Source organism: Heptranchias perlo, chromosome 1 (genome assembly GCF_035084215.1).
Source record: "Heptranchias perlo isolate sHepPer1 chromosome 1, sHepPer1.hap1, whole genome shotgun sequence".
Classification (NCBI taxonomy): domain Eukaryota; kingdom Metazoa; phylum Chordata; class Chondrichthyes; order Hexanchiformes; family Hexanchidae; genus Heptranchias; species Heptranchias perlo.
Genome location: NC_090325.1, coordinates 114319929 through 114337343, shown reverse-complemented (window position 1 = coordinate 114337343; position 17415 = coordinate 114319929). Strand labels below are relative to the sequence as shown.

At 44.2% G+C, this 17415-nt stretch overlaps 1 protein-coding gene across 1 annotated transcript in view; it reads right to left on the bottom strand.

Moving 5' to 3' along the window:
* Positions 1–7841: 7841 nt before the first annotated feature.
* ccni (cyclin I) overlaps positions 7842–17415 on the bottom strand; it is a 28199-nt gene continuing 18625 nt past the window's right edge. The window contains exons 4-6 of the mRNA XM_067990103.1: positions 16489–16629; positions 10258–10488; positions 7842–9545 (exon numbers count right to left, since the gene is read on the bottom strand). Coding sequence (XP_067846204.1) covers positions 9090–9545; positions 10258–10488; positions 16489–16629 — 828 coding nt within the window. The 3' untranslated portion in view covers positions 7842–9089. The remainder of the gene's footprint in view (positions 9546–10257; positions 10489–16488; positions 16630–17415) is intronic.

Here is a 17415-nt window from a genome sequence, read left to right as displayed (position 1 = left end):
CTGCTCTTGTCCTTCTAGGTGGCAGAGGTCGCAGGTTTGGGAGGTGCTGTCGAAGAAGCTTGGTGAGTTGCTGCAGTGCATCCTGTAGATGGTAAACACTGCAGCCACAGTGCACCAGTGGTGAAGGGAGTTAATGTTTAGGGTGTTGGAGAGGGTCCCAATCAAGCGGGCTGCTTTGTCCTGGATGGTATCGAGCTTCTTGAGTGTTGTTGGAGTTACACTCATCCAGGTAAGTGGACAGTATGCCATCACACTCCTGACTTGTGCCTTGTAGATGGTGGAAAGGCTTTGGGGAGTCAGGAGGTGAGTCACTCGCCGCAGAATACCCAGCCTCTGACCTGCTCTTGTAGCCACAGTATTTATATGGCTGATACTGTTAAGTTTCTGGTCAATGGTGACCCCCCCCCCCCCCCCCCCCCCAGGATGTTGGTGGGGGATTTGGCAATGGTAATGCCATTGAATATCAAGGGGAGGTGGTTAGACTCTCAGCTGGGTCAGTTCAAGATGTTCCCCTAACATGCATGCAAAGTAGCGACCATCATTTGTTAAAATTCTGGGCAGAAGCATACATCAATAGCTTCAACAACTTGCATTTATATAGTGCTTTTAGCTTAGTAAAATGTCCCAAGGCACTTCACAGGAGCATTATCAAACAAAATTTGACAGAGCTGCACATGGAGATAATAGGGCAAGTGATCAAAACTGGTCGAAGAGGTAGGTTTTAAGGAGCATCTTAGAGGAGAATTATGTCCTACCTGAACCTACCCCTTTTCAGCTTATGCTTGTGTTACCTTATTCTGTTAGCCTGTACCAAATCAAATATCCCTGACCCATGTTAATTTGAATATAACAACATGCATTTATTTGGTGCCTTTAATTTAGTAAAACGTCCCAAGGTACTTCACAGGAGCATTATCAAACAAAATTTAGCAGCAAGCCACTTAATGAGATATAAGGACAGGTAACAGAGAGCTTGGTCAAAAAGGCAGGTTTTAAGGAGTGTCTTAAACAGAGAGGTAGAGAAGATCAGAGCTTAGGACCTAGGCAGCTGAAGGCACGGCTGTCAATGGTGGGACGATGAAAATCAGGGAGCCGCAAAAGGCAAGAATTGGAGGAGTGCAGAGATCTCTGAGGGTTGTAGGACTGGAGGAGGTTACAGAGATGGGGAGGGTGGAGGGCCTCGGAGGGATATGAAAACGTTAAAATTGAGGCATTGCCAGTGTAGGTCAGCGAGCACAGGGGTGATGGTTGAATGGGACTTCGTGCGAGTTAGGATATGGGCAGTAGAGTTTTGAGGATGAGCTCTAGTTTACGGAAGGTGCATGGACGGTCAGCAGAGCATATGAATAGTCAAGTCTACAGGTAACAAAGGCATGCATAAGGGTTTCAGCAGCAGATGAGCTGAGGCAGGTGCTGTTATAGAGGTGGATGTAGGCAGTCTTGGTGATGGAGCAGATATGGGGTCAGATAGAGCACCAAGGTTGAGGTCTAGTTCAGCCTCACAGTACCTCCATCGTCAGCCCCCTCAGGTGGCTTCTCTCCAATAAGATTCCCAGCTCTAGTCTCCTACTCACTCTAGTAGCTCCTCTGCAAACCTTTTCCAGCTAGGCTATAATCCATCCTGTAGTGAAGGGTGCAGAACTGCACCCAATGCTCCAGGTGGGTGCTGAACACCACCCCACAGCAGCAGGATAACCTCCTTTGATCGACATTCTGTTCCTCTTTTTATACAACCTAACCGCATTCGTTTTCATGACAGCAGCAAGCCATTGACGTAGCCTCAAGGGACTTATCCACTATAACTCCATCTCTTATTCCTAATTTATGTCAACATTTTTCCCATTGTTAATGCTACCAGTACTTATTTCTCATCCCTTGTGCACAACTTTATACTTATCTATATTAAGCTGAATGTGTTAATTGCAACCCACCTTCCCAAGCATCTTGTTCCCATCTTGCACCAAAACTACCCCTGCCATTTTGGCATAATCTAAAAAAAGACAAAACTAACCAATACCCTCATCGGGATTATTTATGATCACTCAATAGTCCTGAAAATTGTTTAATACATAGCACATTAAACCTTCTCTACTAAATTACTAATTAGGCAAAAACCTCAATTCTTCAATATCATCTGAGCAAACAGTCCAGCTCACACACTCAAGTGCAGCTAAACTGGTTAAAATGATGTGCCAACACGTGTGGTTGTCTTCAGCCTAGTGCACCCTACAACACATATCGCTGCTGAGGTGATCTTATCCTATCCTTGAACATCATGATATAGAGATGCCGGTGATGGACTGGGGGTGTACAAATGTAAGGAATCTTACAACACCAGGTTACAGGCCAACAGTTTTATTTGAAAATCACAAGCTTTCGGAGGCTTTCTCCTTCGTCAGGTGAGTGTCGAAATTCATTGAAAATTACCGCATATATAGTCATAGAACAGTGCCTGGTGATTACAGGTAATCTTTCCAACTGCCTGTTATCAAGGCCATCAAATTAATTGAATAGTGTTCAGACAGAGAAACCTTAGATACCCCAGACAACTGAATATACGAACGGCCAGAACCAAAGAGAGAGAGAGAGAGAATGACCAGTTGTAATAAAAACAGATAACTTTTTTTTCGCTGGTGGGGTTACGTGTAGCACAACATGAACCCAAGATCCCGGTTGAAGCCGTCCTCATGGGTGCGGAACTTGGCTGTCAATTTCTGCTAGACGATTTTGCGTTGTCTTGTGTCTCGAAGGCTGCCTTGGAGAACGTTTACCCGAAGATCGGTGGCTGAATGTCCTTGACTGCTGAAGTGTTCCCCAACTGGGAGGGAACCCTCCTGTCTGGCGATTGTTGCACGGTGACCGTTCATCCGTTGTCGCAGTGTCTGCATGGTCTCGCCAATGTACCATGCTCCAGGGCATCCTTTCCTGCAACGTATGAGGTAGACAATGTTGGCTGAGTCACAGGAGTATGAACCATGCACCTGGTGGGTGGTGTCCTCTCGTGTGATGGTGGTATCTGTGTCGATGATCTGGCATGTCTTGCAGAGGTTGCCGTGGCAGGGTTGTGCAGTGTCGTGGACGCTGTTCTCCCGAAAGCTGGGTAATTTGCTGCGAACGATGGTCTGTTTGAGATTGGGTGGCTGTTTGAAGGAGAGTAGTGGAGGCGTGGGGATGGCCTGAGCGAGGTGTTCGTCGTCATCGATGACATGTCGAAGGCTGTGGAGAATATGGCGCAGTTTCTCCGCTCTGGGGAAGTACTGGACGACGAAGGCTACTCTGTTGGTTGTGTCCCGTGTTTGTCTTCTGAGGAGGTCTATGCGATTTTTCGCTGTGGCCCATCGGAACTGTCAATCGACGAGTCGAGCGTCATATTCCGTTCTTACGAGGGCATCTTTCAGCGTCTGTAGGTGTCCATCGCGTTCCTCCTCGTCTGAGCAGATCCTGTGTATTCGCAGGGCCTGTCCATAGGGGGTGGTTAGGGTGGAAGCTGGAAAAGTGGAGCAGCGTGAGGTTGTCCGTGGGCTTGCGGTAGAGTGAGGTGCTGAGGTGCCCGTCTTTGATGGAGATTCGTGTGTCCAAGAAAGAAACAGATTCTGAGGAGTCGTCTATGGTGAGTTTGATGGTGGGATGGAACTTGTTGATATCGTGTAGTCTCGAGTGATTCTTCGCCGTGGGTCCATAGAAAGAAAATGTCGTCTATGGATCTGGTGTATAGCGTTGGTTGGAGGTCCTGTGCAGTGAAGAAGTCGTGCTCGAACTTGTGCATGAAAATGTTGACGTATTGGGGTGCGAATTTGGTCCCCATGGCTGTTCCGTGTGTTTGGGTAAAGAACTGGTTGTCGAAGGTGAAGACATTGTGATCCAGGATGAAGCGGATGAGTTGTAGGATGGCGTCTGGAGATTGGCTGTTGTTGGTGTTGAGTACTGAGGCTGTTGCAGCGATGCAGTCATCGTGGGGGATACTGGTGTAGAGTGCCGAGACGTTCATCGTGGTGAGAAGTGTTCCTGGTTCAACTGGTCCGTGGGTGCTGAGTTTTTGTAGGAAGTCTGTAGTGTCATGACAGAAGCTGGAGGTTCCCTGTACGATGGGTTTCAGGATGCCCTCGACGTATCCAGAGAGGTTCTCACACAAGGTTCCGTTGCCTGATACGATAGGACGTCCTGGTGTGTTGGCTTTGTGTATCTTTGGGAGGCAGTAGAAGTCTCCCACGCGGGGAGTACGTAGGATGAGAGCGCGTAGGATGCTTTGAAGGTCTGGGTCGAAGGTCTTGATCAGTTTGTTGAGCTGGTGGGTGTGTTCTTTGGTCGGATCTGCAGGTAACCGTCTGTACTGTTCCTGGTTGTCCAGTTGTCGGTATGCTTCTTTGCAATAGTCCGTTCTGTTCTGTATGACGATGGCTCCTCCTTTGTCTGCTGGTTTGATGACGAAACACACGGAACAGCCATGGGCACCAAATTTGTACCCCAATACGCCAACATTTTCATGCACAAGTTCGAGCAAGACTTCTTCACTGCACAGGACCTCCAACCAACGCTATACACCAGATACATGGACGACATTTTCTTCCCATGGACCCACGGCGAAGAATCACTGAAGAGACTACACAATAACATCAACAAGTTCCATCCCACCATCAAACTCACCATGGACTACTCCTCAGAATCAGTTTCATTCTTGGACACACGAATCTCCATCAAAGACGAGCACCTCAGCACCTCACTCTACCGCAAGCCCACGGACAACCTCACGATGCTCTACTTCTCCAGCTTCCACCCTAACCACGTCAAAGAGGCCATCCCCTATGGACAGGCCCAGCGCATACACAGGATCTGCTCAGACGAGGAACGCGATGGACACCTACAGACGCTGAAAGATGCCCTCGTAAGAACGGAATATGACGCTCGACTCGTCGATCGACAGTTCCGACGGGCCACAGTGAAAAATCGCATAGACCTCCTCAGAAGACAAACACGGGACGCAACCAACAGAGTACCCTTCGTCGTCCAGTACTTCCCCGGCGTGGAGAAACTGCGCCATGTTCTCCGCAGCCTTCAACATGTTATCGATGACGACGAACACCTCGCTCAGGCCATCCCCACGCCTCCACTACTCGCCTTCAAACAGCCACCCAACCTCAAACAGACCATCGTTCGCAGCAAATTACCCAGCTTTCAGGAGAACAGCGTCCACGACACCACACAACCCTGCCACGGTAACCTCTGCAAGACATGCCAGATCATCGATACAGATACCACCATCACACGAGGGGACACCACCCACCAGCTACATAGTTCATACTCCTGTGACTCAGCCAACATTGTCTACCTCATACGTTGCAGGAAAGGATGCCCTGGAGCATGGTACATTGGCGAGACCATGCAGACACTGCGACAATGGATGAACGGACACCGCGCAACAATCGCCAAACAGGAGGGTTCCCTCCCAGTTGGGGAACACTTCAGCAGTCAAGGACATTCAGCCACCGATCTTCGGGTAAGCGTTCTCTAAGGCGGCCTTCGAGACACAAGACAACGCAAAATCGTTGAGCAGAAATTGACAGCCAAGTTCCGCACCCATGAGGACGGCCTCAACCGGGATCTTGGGTTCATGTCGCACTACACGTAACCCCACCAGGGGGAAAAAAAAGTTATCTGTTTTTAATACAACTGGTCATTCTCTCTTTGGTTCTGGCCGTTTGTATATTCAGTTGTCTGGGGTATCTAAGGTTTCTCTGTCTGAACACTATTCAATTAATTTGATGGCCTTGATTACAGGTAATCTTTCCAACTGCCTGTTATCACCAGGCATTGTTTTAGGACTATATATGCGGTAATTTTCAATGAATCTCGACACTCACCTGACGAAGGAGAACGCCTCCGAAAGCTTGTGATTTTCAAATAAAACTGTTGGACTATAACCTGGTGTTGTAAGATTCCTTACACTTGAATATCACGGTTAAGTTGGTTAACCGCATCACTCTCCCACCTTTTAGTTGCAAAAGTATAGTTTTTGTAAACTAATTGCACAATGCAGTGTTTGTGGCATGATGTCATAAGTGTGTGAAATCACTACCACAATGCAGTCAAACAGCATGTTTACAGGTCCCAGAAAAATCAATTTTTTGAGCTGTTCATCTTCCAAAAATCCAGCAAGTTTATCTTCACGTTGCCACTGGCTGCATAGAAACAGATGCCCAAAAGAAAGACTTGCATTTATAAAGCTCCTTTCATGATGTCAAAGTGCTTTACAGCCAATGAAGTACTTTAGAAATGTACACTGTTATAACGTAGGAAAAACAGCCAATTTGCACACAGCAGGTCTCACAAACAGCAATGCGACAATGACCAGATAATCTGTTTCAGTGATGTTGGTTGAGGGATAAATATTGAGCAGGACACCAGTGTGGAGCTCCCCTGCTCTTCCTCAAATAGTGCTATGGGCTCTTTTCTGTCCACCTAAGAGGGGAAATGGGGCCTGGTTAATGACTTGTCCAAAAGACATCAACTGTGCAGCACTGGAGCATCAGCCTAAATCTTGTGCATCATGTCTCTAGAGGGGGACTTGAACCCACAACCTTCTGACTCAGACAAAAGCACTACCATTGAACCACAGCTGACACGTGAACAATACAAAAGAAGCTCATGCCTCACCGATTCCATTTGAATTACAGCACAGAAGCAAAACTGCACGTGGTAGTTGTCCAGCAATCGATATTCTTTCTTTTTGAGCAGTCAAGGAAGAACACCATTTTTTCCTTAATCAGATGAGGAAGAAATCCTCCTGAATGGACTAAAGAACACTTGGTTGCTGCACTTCAAAATTAACTGATCGTGTGAAGTGGTTTGAAAAATTGACAAAGGGGTTATAGAACTACAAATATTTCCAATACAGCCTAGAAATTATTTGCTTGGTGCAGGCTGATATTCCTGTCATTATTTAACCCAATAATTAAAAATAGATCAATGCCTCTATTAAAATAGAGGAACGTCATACAAATGTTTAAAGCATATCTGCCCATGTCACCAGAAATAATTTTTAGGCTTATTCAGAACATGATTATCAGCAGGGATGAGAGGGAGGCATGGTAGAAAAATCAAGTAAATCACAAAATATTGGTACACCAAAATTCAACACAAAAAAAATTGTGACAACCCAATTTTCAGGCTGGTTTGGCTGAATTTACCCAAAATCAATAGAGTGCATTTTTTTTGCAAGAACACTAGGTAGATCAATATTGGGTGTGCTTCAAGATTTTAAAAAGTTACATAGAATATACAGCACAGAAACAGGCTATTCTGCCCAACTAGTCTATGCTGGTATTTATGCTTCACATGGGCCTTCTCCCACCCCTCTTTGTCTAACCCATCAGCATAACCTTCTATTCCTTTCTCCCTCATGTTTACATTCAGCTTCCCCTTAAATGTGTCTACTCCATGTGGTAGTGAGTTCTAACCAGTCCCTGGGTAAAGAAGTTTCCCCTGAATTCCCTATTGGATTTATTAGTGACTATATATTTATGGCACCTCGTTTTGGTCTCCCCCACAAGTGGAAACATCTAACCAAGTTAAAAGGTTGGAGTTCAACTGAGATACATTACAGTCCAATTTGTTTTTCTGTCTTCTGGGAAGAATACAGAACAGAGAGTGATGTGTGCCATCAGTGTGAGCTAACAGGAGGCATACTGGATCTGACCTTTACAACAATCCTGTTACTACAAATGGGTTAACTTTTCTTTTAGAATAATCAGCATAGCATAAAAAGTTGTGTAACAGCTCTAAACATAATTTGGACACAGTATTCTGTATGTAAAAAGTAGCAAGCAAGCAAAAAGCACAAAATATTGAATCAAGGACAACTTTATTGCTGCCAGAAGCACCTTAGCAGTACAACTGCACTTTTCAAAGAATGCAGTACCTTTTTTCAGACTGTAGAGAGAGCACTGTGCCCACCAAGTCAGATGATTTAAGAAACAGGGAAAATAAACAAAGATTACTTTTTTTTCCACATTCAGGATCAGTTAATGCATAGTGGAGCTAAAACAGGTTTCATTTTAAATAACTGCCCCTATAGAATCATTATTGATCTTATGTGAATTCCTGGTAATAAAACCCACTGTGATGTGAACTATGACTAAAGTTTTTTTGTATAAAAGTTCAAAGCTCAGGTCTGTATGTAAACTAAACTGATGCACATTTATGGCAAGTTCATGGTTTCCCAAAAATGGCACAACTCAATTAAAGGACAAATAAATAGGCATCTTCTAAACAGTGGTACACCACTTCAGTTAACTGATTCTAGCATTAATTTACAAAACGATGCATAGAATTCACATAAAACCAACCATATCCTCCTTAAAAAACTAAATGACTTTTGCTTCAGACCCAAAATAACAGCATATCTTCCAAATCATAGGAAATAAAACTCAAAAGTGCTGTTTCCATTATAAAACAAATTTGCACAGCAATGTTAAAAGTCTCTTCTCTTGTTCATAACCAAAACCTCCCAGCAATTTTAGCTTTTGGGGCAGTTTGCAAGCAGTTTGGACACCCAAGAAAATGTGTTTAGTTACTTGACAATTTTTTGTTTAACATTACATATCCTGAAGAGTTGCAAAAACACTCCTCTCCAAAATCCTCTTCAGCAAAGGTCAGTATGTATAAGACAACATGCACATCATCAAACATATTTTTAAGCACAAGGAACTACAAGTTGAAATTAGACAGTAAGCAACAATTAGGCTGTAAAATTGAATATGTCACACGGTGAATTGTGGACTCGGAACAGAGAGAACAGATGGCACAAAAACGCATTTCAAGATTTAGAAATAGATGCAATTATACTGATAACGAGAGAAAAATGTTTAAAAATTGCTACAACTTTTTTTGTTCCAGTTTTTGGGACTTTTAATTTTTTTTAATACATTCTTTTTTATACTTTTTAATGAGTGCTTGAATAAATGGTTAGACTAAAATTAGCAGCATGAAAATGTTTGGCTCACTTCATTTCAGCCTGGTAAGGTATGCCCTTCAACAATATCTTCTTCCCTGTAATTGTAGCTTAAGCCTTAAACTTCAGCCACTTTACCCAGTTAGATGACTGTGACAGGCTGAAGCGGAGGACATGGGGAGATACTACCCTCTTTAATCTGTAGATTTGTACCACAGCTAGAGGTTACAGTATCCATCCCCACAATTTCTTGACTGCTGTCCTCATTGTACAAACGCTTTATGCCATCATAGAAGTCATCCACCTCCATCTCTTCTACTTTACGTTTTGCCGAGGCCTGCTTGCTGCTATGGGAAGTAGGCAGGCATCGGTAGGGTGCAGCTGTACTGCCAATTCTTTTGGTGGTGTCCTTGACAACAGCAAACTCTGGCTCTGTGGTAGGGGAGGAATAAAGCCTAAGTACTCCCCTACCACATGGGACCATGGTTTGCTTGCAGGGGTTGTAGATGTACACTGCATTGGGGGGTAGGGAAGCCTGAAATGTGGATAGGTATCCAGCCACAAGCTCTCGACAGCGAATCAGCTGTAAGCTATCGATCTGAAAAGTGAAAAACAAAAAAAAATGAAAATACAGTATTACTTTGTGAAAAATTAGAATATCAATTGCTCAATGTAAAAGAACAGCCAGGTACAAATGGCACTACGTGCCCATAATTAATTGATGCTTTAAATACTGTCAAAGGAAGTCAATCTGCAATAATTTTAGGTGTTTGAAAAGTTGGACATTGCATTCCACACCCCTCACAAAAATGAGTTCCATTTCCAGACAGTTCCAACAGTTTGGGTATCTGGCATTTGAGGCAGCAGTGAACACAACACATTAAAGCTCTTAATCCCAAGTACATTTAACCTTTAAATATATTGGATCTACTTTTAGCAATTTTAAGATTGTACCCAAAATTGTTCAGTGGGGCACACATAATTCTAATGGTCCTATTGTGCTCTGCAGCAATTAAAGGTTCTGTGTTGTGTTAAAATGTAAATGTGAGCCAATTGCATTCAATAGTAACTTTGTGTTTCCATCCTTGTTTTCCACAGGAGGGCTGGTTGACTAAGGACACTTGCACCAAAAATAAAATAGCTGCAGTTACTGAGCCAAATCCGCAAATCCCGTCAAGAATATGGGTGGTTATTCTGACCGCCCATTTAAATGCCGTCTAAAGAACTGATCTACATACGTGCATACACATGTCAATTTTTAAACTGGCCATTTTTCCAAGAATCTCAAGATAAATATAATTAGCTCATACCTGTGCCTTTTTCAGCAGATCAATAGTGAGAGCTAGCCAATCAGGAATTGATGTTTCCAGCTTGAGACTGATGATGGCCAGTGCAAGTGTAGAGCCCTTGAACTGCAGAAGCTGGTGACAGGCCACACACTGCTGTAGCTGCCTGATGAGGAGTGCAATACGTTGGGATGGGTTCATCTTAGGCAGGTTGCTGAGCAACTGGGGACGGCTGGACATCATCATCGCATGAAACTAAACAAATATTAAAAAGAGTTAAGATTCTTTTCAACTACGGTGACAAAGAAATGTTTCTATGGAGTTTTTGAGCATTTAAAAATCTTGAAAGATTCACAGGTTTCAAATAAGTATACAGATCCAACCCATGCTTAAGCCCCTCCTTTCCTGCTGTCTGACAATGCCAGTTGGGTAGACTGCTCAAGTCTCCAAAATTGAGCAATACTCGTCTCTTGCTCTCTGGTTAAGAATCGTTCCAATCTTCTCCATTAATTATGTGCCTTTTGTTTTGTTCCTGCTTTCCCCTATATTTCCCCATACCACTCCTGAAAGCACTGGTCTCCTACCACTGGGGACAATGCCTACATGGCCATTCTAAGTCCAGCAGGAAGAATGGCAGAGAAAATTCAATCAAAACACAACGTAAACATTCTAGAAAAAAAGTCTAGAGGAAAGCCAGTTCATTCCCCTGCCTGCTGAGTTCTTTACCTCAGATGCACTGTGTGGAGGTGCTGAAGCCTGGCACAGTGAGGAAAGAGGGGCAGAAGTGAGGTTTTTTTTCCAAATTAATGAAATCCAAGTATTAAAGTATAATGGCATCCAGGGCTATGGTGTACGTATCTACACTGTACGCCAATATAAGACAATCGGAGCGCCTGAGGTAAGGAGCGGACCTGTTCGGAGTCGGGGGCAGTGCGTCGGAGCGCCGGATTAATAAAGAGCGAGGCCCGGGGAGTAGGCCTCAATCGGAGCGCCTGAGGTAAGGAGCGGACGTGTTCAGAGTCGGGGGCAGTGTGTCGGAGCGCCGGACTAAATAAAGAGCGAGGCCCGGGGAGTAGGCCTCAATCGGAGCGCAGGATCAGCGATAAAGAGTTCAGGGCTTCAAGGAGCGAGGTAAGACAATCAAAAGTGACATCAGCACAAGGGGAGGAGCTGATTGGCTGCTAGCTAGTGGGTTTCTTTTACCGTCTTTTTTTTTTAAGTCTTTAGTTTATTTCAGCTGCAGGAGGCACGAAGTCACAGCCAACAGGTAAGTGATTGGCTGGTGACTGGTAAGAAGTTTTTCTTTCTTTTTTTTTTCTTGACATTGTAGTTGTTAAGCTAACTTAAGGGTTAAGTCATGGCAGGAGATCCCAGACCCATGTTATGTTCCTCTTGTGGGATGTGGGAATTCAGGGATCCTTCCTGTGTCCCTGGTTCCTTCACCTGCGGGAAGTGTGTCCAGCTGCAGCTACTGTTTGACCGCTTGACGGCTCTGGAGCTGTGGATGGACTCACTTTGGAGCAGCCGCGATGCTGAGGAAGTCATGGATAGCACGTTCAGTGAGTTGGTCACACCACAGATAAAAATTACTGAGGGAGATAGTGAATGGGTGACCAACAGACAGAGGAAGAGTAGGAAGGCAGTGCAGGGGTCCCCTGCAGTCATCTCCCTCCAAAACAGGTATACCGTTTTGGATACTGTTGGGGGAGATGGCTCACCAGGGGAAGGTGACAGCGGCCAGGTTCATGGCACCGTGGCTGGCTCTGCTGCACAGGAGGGCAGGAAAAAGAGTGGCAGAGCTATAGTGATAGGGGACTCGATTGTAAGGGGAACAGACAGGCGTTTCTGCGGACGCAACCGAGACTCCAGGATGGTATATTGCCTCCCTGGTGCAAGGGTCAGGGATGTCTCGGAGCGGCTGCAGGACATTCTGGAGGGGGAGGGTGAACAGCCAGTTGTCGTGGTGCATATAGGTACCAACGGTATAGGTAAAAAACGGGATGAGGTCCTACAAGCTGAATTTAGGGAGTTAGGAGTTAAACTAAAAAGTAGGACCTCAAAGGTAGTAATCTCAGGATTGCTACCAGTGCCACGGGCTAGTCAGAGTAGGAATGACAGGATAGCTAGGATGAATACGTGGCTTGAGAGATGGTGCAAGAGGGAGGGATTCAAATTCCTGGGCCATTGGAACAGGTTCTGGGGGAGGTGGGACCAGTACAAATTGGACGGTCTGCATCTGGGCAGGACTGAAACCAATGTCCTAGGGGGAGTGTTTGCTAGTGCTGTTGGGGAAGGTTTAAACTAATGTGGCAGGGGGATGGGAACCGATGCAGTAAGTCAGTGGGAAGTAAAGTGGTGACAGAAACAAAAGGCAGTAAGGGAGAGTGTACAAAACATGACCGGACAGATGGTCTGAGAAAGCAGGGCAAAGACCAAGGGAAGTCTAGATTAAACTGCATTTATTTCAATGCAAGAAGTCTGATGGGCAAGGCAGATGAACTCTCGGCATGGTGGGTACATGGGACTGGGATGTTATAGCTATTACTGAAACATGGCTAAGGGAGGGGCAGGACTGGCAGCTCAATGTTCCAGGGTACAGATGCTATAGGAAAGATAGAGCAGGAGGTAAGAGAGGAGGGGGAGTTGCGTTCTTGATTAGGGAGAACATCACGGCAGTAGTGAGAGGGGATACATCAGAGGGCTCGCCCACTGAGTCTATATGGGTAGAACTGAAAAATAAGAAGGGAGAGATCACTTTGATAGGATTGTACTACAGACCCCCAATTAGTCAACGGAAAATTGAGGAGCAAATATGTAAGGAGAGTACAGACAGCTGCAAGAAAAATAGGGTGGTAATAGTAGGGGACTTTAACTTTCCCAACATTGACTGGGACAGCCATAGCATTAGGGGCTTGGATGGAGAGAAATTTGTTGAGTGTATTCAGGAGGAATTTCTCATTCAGTATGTGGATGGCCCGACTAGAGAGGGGGCAAAACTTGACCTCCTCTTGGGAAATAAGGAAGGGCAGGTGACAGAAGTGTTAGTGAGAGATCACGTTGGGACCAGTGATCATAATTCCATTAGTTTTAAGATAGCTATGGAGAATGATAGGTCTGGCCCAAAAGTTAAAATTCTAAATTGGGGAAAGGCCAATTTTGATGGTATTAGACATGAACTTTCAGAAGTTGATTGGGAGAGTCTGTTGGCAGGCAAAGGGACGTCGGGTAAGTGAGAGGCTTTCAAAAGTGTGTTAACCAGGGTTCAGGGTAAGCACATTCCTTATAAAGTGAAGGGCAAGGCTGGTAGAAGTAGGGAACCTTGGATGACTCGGGAGATTGAGGCCCGAGTCAAAAAAAGGAGGCATATGACATGCATAGGCAGCTGGGATCAAGTGGATCCCTTGAAGAGTATAGTGATTGCCGGAGTAGAGTTAAGAGAGAAATCAGGAGGGCAAAAAGGGGACATGAGATTGCTTTGGTAGATAAGGCAAAGGAGAATCCAAAGAGCTTCCACAAATACATAAAGGGCAAAAGAGTAACTAGGGAGAGAGTAGGGCCTCTTAAGGATCAACAAGGTCATCTATGTGCGGAACCACAAGAGATGGGTGAGATCCTAAATGAATATTTCGCATTGGTATTTACGGTTGAGAAAGGCATGGATGTTAGGGAACTTGGGGAAATAAATAGTGATGTCTGAGGAGTGTACATATTACAGAGAGGGAGGTGCTGGAAGTCTTAACGCGCATCAAGGTAGATAAATCTCCGGGACCTGATTAAATGTATCCCAGGACGTTATGGGAGGTTAGGGAGGAAATTACGGATCCCCTAGCAGAGATATATGAATCATCGACAGCTACAGGTGAGGTGCCTGAAGATTGGAGGGTAGCAAATGTTGTGCCTTTGTTTAAGGGCCTGGGAACTACAGACCGGTGAGCCTGACATCTGTAGTGGGTAAGTTGTTAGAGGGTATTCTGAGAGACAGGATCTACAGGCATTTGGAGAGGCAGGGACTGATTAGGAACAGTCAGCATGGTTTTGTGAGAGGAAAATCATGTCTCACGAATTTGATTGAGTTTTTTGAAGGGGTAACCAAGAAGATAGATGAGGGCTGTGCAGTAGACGTGGTCTACATGGACTTTAGCAAAGCCTTTGACAAGGTACCGCATGGTAGGTTGTTACATAAGGTTAAATCTCACGGGATCCAAGGTGAGGTAGCCAATTGGATACAAAATTGAATTGACGACAGAAGACAGAGGGTGGTTGTCGAGGGTTGTTTTTCAAACTGGAGGCCTGTGACCAGCAGTGTGCCTCAGGGATCGGTGCTGGGTCTGCTGTTATTTGTTATTTATATTAATGATTTGGATGAGAATTTAGGAGGCATGGTTAGTAAGTTTGCAGATGACACCAGATTGGTGGCATTGTGGACAGTGAAGAAGGTTATCTAGGATTGCAACGGGATCTTGATAAATTGGGCCAGTGGGCCGATGAATGGCAGATGGAGTTTAATTTAGATAAATGTGAGGTGATGCATTTTGGTAGATCAAATCGGGCTAGGACCTACTCCGTTAATGGTAGGGCGTTGGGGAGAGTTATAGAACAAAGAGATCTAGGAGTACAGGTCCATAGCTCCTTGAAAGTGGAGTCACAGGTGGATAGGGTGGTGAAGGAGGCATTCAGCATGCTTGGTTTCATTGGTCAGAACATTGAATACAGGAGTTGGGATGTCTTGTTGAAGTTGTACAAGACATTAGTAAGGCCACACTTGGAATACTGTGTACAGTTCTGGTCACCCTATTATAGAAAGGATATTATTAAACTAGAAAGAGTGCAGAAAAGATTTACTAGGATGCTACCAGGACTTGATGGTTTGACTTATAGGGAGAGGTTGGATAGACTGAGACTTTTTTCCCTGGAGAGTAGGAGGTTTCGGGGTGATCTTATAGAAGTCTATAAAATAACGAGGGGCATAGATAAGGTAGATAGTCAAAATCTTTTCCCAAAGGTAGGGGAGTCTATAACGAGGGGGCATAGATTTAAGGTGAGAGGGGAGAGATACAAAAGGGTCCAGAGGGGCAATTTTTTCACTCAAAGGGTGGTGAGTGTCTGGAACAAGCTGCCAGAGGCAGTAGTAGAGGCAGGTACAATTTTGTCTTTTAAAAAGCATTTGGACAGTTACATGGGTAAGATGGGTATAGAGGGATATGGGCCAAGTGCAGGCAATTGGGACTAGCTTAGTGGTATAAACTGGGCGACATGGACATGTTGGGCCGAAGGGCCTGTTTCCATGTAAACTTCTATGATTCTATACCCTAGTATTTAACTCATTATGGTGGATATAGGATGCAAAAGCATCCTTACTACTGTTAGCAGAGTGGAGTTTCAACATGCAGCACCTGGGAGTAGCAGACATAGTTTTCCGCCCAGTGTCACTCAACTCCACAGATATGATCAAAGGAAACCTTCCATTTTAATACCAGGAAGTTGGAGTGGGGTGGAATCAGAGAACAAATTACCATTGCTCCAGTCCTTTATGGTTCTGTATCAACTATTACTGTGTATGCATGAAGATACAGTGACTGAGACATTGCATCAATGGTAATTTTAGTCCTGATCACTGCTGCAATTTTCTATCCCTTAGTCTGGAAAGCTGTACTTTAGAACTCACCAAAGTAGGTGGGAGGAGGAGGGGGAAAGGAAGAGAAATCAGGAGCACAAACCTGCAATCCATCACACCATGGTGTAGTACATAATATACTTTTGTGCAGACTACTTGGATCACATGTCATCTGAACAGTGAATAGTGCAGCAATTTTTCCAAAAAACATTTCAAAATAAATATGTCGAGTGAGCATATAAAGATAAACTGATAGCACAGTATGTTACATCATGCAGCAGCACAACATGGCTTCACTTCGGGTCAGTTTCCAAGTTCTGGGGCCATTTTTAGTGGGGAACGGTGTGGAGAAGGAGAGAGAAAGTCTGTTTGATGGAAACAGGATACTTCCCCAACAGTAGACACAGGCACACTAAACCAGTTAACACCAGTCTCATGTATGTTTCTTAGTAGGTGATCGTCAACTGAAGTTTGCCTATCCACCTTCTCACTGGGGAAAAGTGTTAATTACAAGACCTAAACAGCCACAAAAGTATTTTTATGAAGCGTCAATGAAAACTCATATGGAGCTTTAACTTCAGAGCAATTTACCCTCATGCTTTTTGCTCAAAGCCTCAGGAAATTTAACAAAATGTATTTACAATGTGAAGGAAATCCAGAGGTGTTGCTGTGTGCAGATCCCAGTTCAATTTATCCAGTATAATCCTCTCCATTCTCAGAATATCTGCAGAAGAACAACCACAACTGCTGTTCTTTACCATGTCCTTCAGAGATGGAATGATCTGTAGAGAAGAAATACAAGTGACTGGCTTTATAAATACCAGCTATGCATCGAACCATAATGAACAGATGCAAACAAAAATGATAAAAGATTTGTATCTTCCATAATCCTGGAAGCAGTAGAAGTCCACTTTCCTGCTCTGTTAACTGAGCATGTAGGATGTTTTCATATTAAGATTTGAAGCAACTCTGAAGAGTCCTAATGAGGATCATTTCTACACTTGTAAGCTGCCACAATGGTACAAGTTTTTGGTCTAGCCAAAAACTTAAATAAATGATACTGAATACCTTGTAGTGTAACACTTATTTTCACAAGTTAAGATAACCATAACTAAAACAATTATGTACAGTGTCACTGAAACAAACATTACACCACAATCAATAGCCTCTAGCTTTGATGTTGCGGAAGGCTAGTACGTCTTCCAGGACCAAGACTGATCATCTCTTTAAGAGCAGTTTTGGAGTTAAGTTTGGAAGCCACAGCTTCAAGGTTCTCTTTCTGGCTCGATAGCATCAGCTAAAGATCAGGATAGAATTATCTGTCTGGGAAGACGTATTTAACTTATATGCTAACAGGTAAAATGAAAACAAGGCACTACAACATTACAGTCTTTAACTACTGATTTTAAAATGCTTCAAGTTAATTTTATGAAGTCTTAAAATGCGTGAAATAGTGGCTTTGGCATTTCAATGTGATGTGCCACAAAATGGTAAGATGTGGCCTGTAGCACTGCATGTAGCAACTTCCCAATCTCAGCTGTACAGTAAATGGAAAAAAACATGAGGGG